At 49.2% G+C, this 5,397-nt stretch overlaps 1 protein-coding gene across 1 annotated transcript in view; it reads left to right on the top strand.

Annotated features, from left to right (window-relative positions):
• Window positions 1-5,397, top strand: part of LOC112119686 (keratin, type II cytoskeletal cochleal-like) — a 19,632-nt gene extending 14,235 nt beyond the window's left edge. The window contains exons 7-9 of the mRNA XM_026660699.1: window positions 129-349; window positions 1,688-1,722; window positions 3,367-5,397. Of these exons, the coding sequence (XP_026516484.1) occupies window positions 129-349; window positions 1,688-1,722; window positions 3,367-3,554 (444 nt within the window). The 3' untranslated portion in view covers window positions 3,555-5,397. The remainder of the gene's footprint in view (window positions 1-128; window positions 350-1,687; window positions 1,723-3,366) is intronic.

The raw sequence follows: 5,397 nt of genomic DNA, 5'->3' as shown, positions 1-5,397 counted from the left end.
ATGGATGGATACCATAGATGGCATAGAGGGATGGGTGTATACCATGGATGGCATAGATAGATAGTAGAACAGAAATACCACACCAAGGGGCTGAAACACACACCAAGTCCTGTGTTGTGCACTTGTAGCGCGCCAAGCTGGAGGCAGCCATTGCTGAGGCCGAGGAACGTGGTGAGAGGGCCATCAAAGACGCCATGGCAAAACAGGAGGAGCTGGAGGCTGCCCTGAATAAAGCCAAGCAGGACATGGCGCGTCAGCTGCGGGAGTACCAAGAGCTGATGAACGTCAAGCTGGCGCTGGATATCGAGATCGCCACCTACAGGAAGCTGCTGGAGGGAGAAGAGAGCAGGTGGGTGCAATATACAGGCCTAAAATCATTGGAATAGTGCATCAGAACTAGGCCAACTTACCCCAGAGGGTCTGACCCATGGTGCGTACAGCATACAAAATCGTTTCTAGAAAGAAGGACCCGTTTCTCCGTTGTCCTCCTCTTTGAACTGTTATTTACATCTGTGCAAAGAAGATGTGTGATGCTCCCACATCAGAATGGTGGCATTTCACACCTGCTTTGCACGTGGGGGTGAATGGTGACAAGAGCCAGGCAGTAAGGAATGAGGTCCTGTGTTGTTCAGAGTTTTCCATGAGGCATCATTTGCTGTATCATTTGCTCAATCCTACTTCCTTTGAAGTCAACGAGAGTTTTACCCCTGTCTTAACTGGAGCAGGATTTAGGGCTTTAAAACTACTCCATAAAGGTAAAAGACGTACAGGGCCTGATCCTGAGAGATGGGGGTTCAATGACCATCATCATCAATGGGAGAGGCAAGTTCTCAGCTCCTCTCTGGATTGGGGCATTACTGCAAAGGTACATCTGTCGAATGGGAATATTCATGGAGGTGGGAGAAAAGTTAACCCCAGAGGCAGGGAAAAGCGAATGCACCACATCAGTCCCACGTGAGCCCAGAACAGATTTCAATGCCCTGCTGCGTTTCCATTGACGTCCATAGCAAAAATCCCATTTAGAGCTGATTGTTTTTCCCTGTGAAAAATTTCAATGAAAATGAATATTTTTTTTTTAGTTTTGACAGCATTTTTCTTCGAAACGTTTCATTTTTTAAAATGAAACATAGAATCATAGAATAATAGAATATCAGGGTTGGAAGGGACCTCAGGAGGTCACCTAGTCCAACCCCCTGCTCAAAGCATGTTCTGTTTTCTCTTGCTGGCAAAAAAAAAAAAAATTCAGTGTAAACAGATAATTGGTCGTGGGAAAATTTTTTCATTTTTTTAACCAAAATTCAAAAATTGTTTTGACCAAAGTGACATTTTCCATGGAAACATCCATTTTGTCAAAAAATAAAACCCCAACAAAACGGTTTTCTATTAAAAATAACACACGTTGATGGAAAATTTTCAACCAAATCTACTTCCATCAGCTCCTGTCGGAGTAGGATGTGCCACTAATGTGCCATTAACAACACATGTCCTGAAGGGCTGGAGCATGTTCGTTGTTAGCAGTGGACAAAGTACCTGATGATACAGCTGTCTCATATTCATTATTTATAACAGCAATCATAATGCATTCCCATTGTGCTGATCTTCAAAGCCAGAAGCCTCTGGGTACCATATCTGATGAGAAGTCTAACCAATATTCTTCTTTCTTGCCTTTGTTTTCCTCCATCAACAGGTTGGCTGGGGACCACGCCAGGAATGTCAGCATCTGTGAGTTGGCTTTACAATTAATTCCTTCCCTAGAGAGGTTTGAGAAAATGCAATTCAAAGTTCATAGGCCATTTACTTTATTGTATTGTATCCCTAGAGAAAATGAATGAGGATGACCCCAATAGTATCCTATAGACCGGGGTGGGGAACCCTTTTTCTATCAGGGGCCACTGACCCACAGAAAAAAACAGTCACAGGCCACACACAGCCCTGCCTGGGGGCGGGGGGAAGGCTTGGGGCTTCCCCTAGGTCCAGGGTGGGGCCAGAAATTAGGGGTTCAGAGTGCGGGAGGGGGTTCCAGGCTGGGGCAGGGGGTTGGTGTGCAGGAGGTGGTGAGGGCTCCGGCTGGGGATGCTGGTGTGGGACTGGGGATGAGTAGTTTGGGGTGCAGGAGGGGGCTCCAGGCTGGGGCCAAGTGGTTTGGAGAGCGGGAGCGGGCTCAGGGCTGGGGCAGGGGGTTGGGGTGCAAGAGGAGGGTTGGGGTGTGGGCTCTGGGAAGGAGTTTGGGTGTGGGAGGTGGCTCAGGGCTGGGGCAGAGGGTTGGGGTGCAGGTAGGGGTGGGGGGGTGGGGTCTTGGAGAGAGTTTGGGTGCGGGAGGGGGTTCCGATCTGGGGCAGGGGGTTTGGGGTGCGGGTGGGGGTTGGGGTCTGGGGTCTGGGAGGGAGTTAGGGTACGGGAGGGGGTTCCGATCTGGGGCAGGGGGTTTGGGGTGTGGGCTCTGGCCGGGTGACGCTTACCTCAGGTGGCTCACAGTCAGCAGCGCAGCGGGGCTAAGGCAGGCTCCCTGCCTGCCCTGGCTCTGCGCTGCTCCCAGCAGCAGCCGCCATGTCCGGCCCCTAGGCGGAGGGGCCAGGAGGCTCTGCGCGGCGCGTGCTGCCCGTGCCCACAGGCGCTGCTCCTGCAGTTCCCATTGGCTGCGGTTCCCGGCCAGTGGGAGCTGCGAAGCCGGTGCAGTGGGTGGGGTCAGTGGGCGGAGCTTCCCTTGCTCCTTGGGGCCGCAGGGACATGCCGGTCGCTGCGCGGAGCCGACCGGGCTTCTGACGAGCCGGCACTCACAGCTCCAGCCCCGCCGGCGGGGGAGCGCCACGTAGAAACCTTCCTGACCCCACCGCCTGAGCTGCCGCGGCTCCACTACTGTGTGTAGCGTGCTAGCTCCGATGAGAGCTAGCAGGAGTATGACTACAGGAGCTGATTCCGTGGGTGCTCCAGGCTTTTCGTTTCATTTCTTTTATTTGATAATATGCAATTTAATTATTTTTCAAAAGCCAACATGGAAAAGAAACCTGCTTCCTTGTGGGAGTCCCATTGTGAATGGGAATCTGCATGAGGACAGGGGTGGGCAGGACTGGGGCCTTGTGGCCAGATCGTGCTGCTGTTCCCATGGCACCCTCTGGGCCTGATTCTCCATTGTTCTGCACCCTGTGTTGGGATTTACACCAGTGCAAAAATGAGTGCAAAGGACACACAAAATGGCTCCTTTGCACACTTGGCAGTCTCTTTGAACTGGTGTGAATCACGACACAGGGGGCAGGGCGATGGAGAATCAGGCCCTCTCTCTGCACCAGCTGGGCACAACTGACTGGTGCTGACTGTAGTGGATCTGCAAACCTGGGCATTTACGATGGTTTTGTTTTTGCTCCATAGCTGTGCTCAATTCTAGTGCTGGAGGCGGATACAGCGGCGCGGGTGGGTATGGCTTTGGAGGAGGAATCGGCCTGGGAAGCGGAATGGGCAGCGGGGGCCTCTCCTTCTCCTCCGGAGGCAGCCCTGGTGGTATGAAAGCGTACTCTCTGAGAACAACCTCTTCCAGCAGAAGAAGTGACAGGAACTAAGCTCCAAAAACCAAGCCCATCACTGCCGGAATATGAGTAAAAAATAAATAAATGGCATAGAAAGAAAAAGGTTTTATCGTCTCCTGACAGCCAAACTGGTTGCAAAATGCTGCAGTGATGAATGAAATGCCAGTAAGATACATCACAGTGCATGACCCCACCGCAGATAGCCCAGGGCTTGACTCTGCCCCATTGAGCGTTGCCACCAAGAGCAGGATCTAGGGTGAAATTCACCCCTGTGCAGAGGACAGGCTAATGCCTACACGTGACTTAAGTCCTGCTATAGCCCTTGGGCTGTCTGTCTGCATGAAGGTGAATTTCACCCACCCAAAGGCAAAACCATTTGAACATCAAGTTTTTCTAAATTTCTGCTGGGATTTTTCAAATGAGCGCAAGCGAATAAGGTGCTGAACTCCCACTGAATAGGATTTGGGCACCTAAACCCCCTAGGCTGTTTTGAAAACCCCCGCGCTTAGTTAAGAATCCATAAATGGTCCTAGTTTTGTTAAAAAAAAGAAATGGGCTAAAATTCCAATCAGTCTTTCTTTCTTTCTTTCTACAGAAAAAAATGCAGACAGATTTAAAATTGGCTTTTTAGAATGCAGAAATTCACACCCACACAGTGAAGTTTGAAGGGCATAAAATTGCCCAAAATTAAATGTCCAAAATATGACTTTAAATTTTGCAATACATTCCCCAGCCTTGGGCCTCTCCTCACTCTTTTTTCAATCTGGTACGCTGGATCAAAAATAAATACACCTCTACCCCCATATAACGCTGTCCTTGGGAGCCAAAAAATCTTAGGTGAAACTGCTTTATATCGAAGTTGCTTTGATCCGCCGGAGTGCGCAGTCCCGCCCCCCCGGAGCGCTGCTTTACCGCGTTATATCCGAATTCGTGTTATATCGGGTCGCGTTATATCGGGGTAGAGGTGTAGCTTCCATTTATTTCCAACATTCCAAGAGAATGCATGCTGCCATGGCCCATAAGAGTTGACTCTGTTATTTCAGTACACACTGCATTGACAATCTTCGTTTAAAAGCATGCAGAGGGTGGGAATTAATTAGTTTCACCACAAAATGTAAGCAATATGGTTACTACAGTCTCTTCTCACTTACACCGGTGCAAATCAGGAGTAACTCCATTAAAGCCACTGCATAAACATGAGGCAAGTGAGAGGAGAACCAAGCTGAAAGAGATTGTCTATGGTAGAAATATTTAGGGACTCTTGAATCTTGTATTGTCTTTATATGTGTGCAAAGTGCTGTCAAATCAGACTGGTGGCGTTTGACACTCTGCAATTCCTTTGCTTAAGTGATGATGACACTTAATGGGATCTTACTCTGTACACCTTTAATATCACATGCAGCAGACAACGGACCAGATACACTTCTGTTGTAAATCAGCACAGTGGCTTCAATGGAGTTATACACATTTATACCAGCTGAAATTCTGGACCAAGGAGGGCTTCAAATTCCTCTCACACACGAAGTGCTGGTCTGTTGACTTCAGCAGAGGGACGCTCGATTTTCCTGAGTCTAACTGAATTCATTTTCATCCAAGCACCCACCTCTTCAGCTGGTGTCAATGGATGTCGCTTTCTTAACTTCAGAGGAGCTGTGCTACTGACTCCAGCTGAGAAGCTACCACTAAAAGTCTAGCTGCTGTCGTTCTCCGATGCAGATTTTTCCCACGCTCTTCCTCTTTTGTTCCTGACGTGGCTCTGTAGTTTGTACAGCGAATGCCTTGTCTTCCCAGTTCTTTTGTGGTTTTGCTACAACATGGGTGATGTCATTTGGCCCAGAGGGCTTCGTGGCTGTAGTGTAAGAAAGAATGAATAAAA

The sequence above is a fragment of the Terrapene carolina genome, unplaced genomic scaffold (genome assembly GCF_002925995.2).
Source record: "Terrapene carolina triunguis isolate 2854851 unplaced genomic scaffold, T_m_triunguis-2.0 Scaffold836, whole genome shotgun sequence".
NCBI classification, from domain to species: domain Eukaryota; kingdom Metazoa; phylum Chordata; order Testudines; family Emydidae; genus Terrapene; species Terrapene triunguis.
Note: the sequence above shows the minus strand (reverse complement) of the source record. Positions and strands in the feature narration are given on the sequence as shown.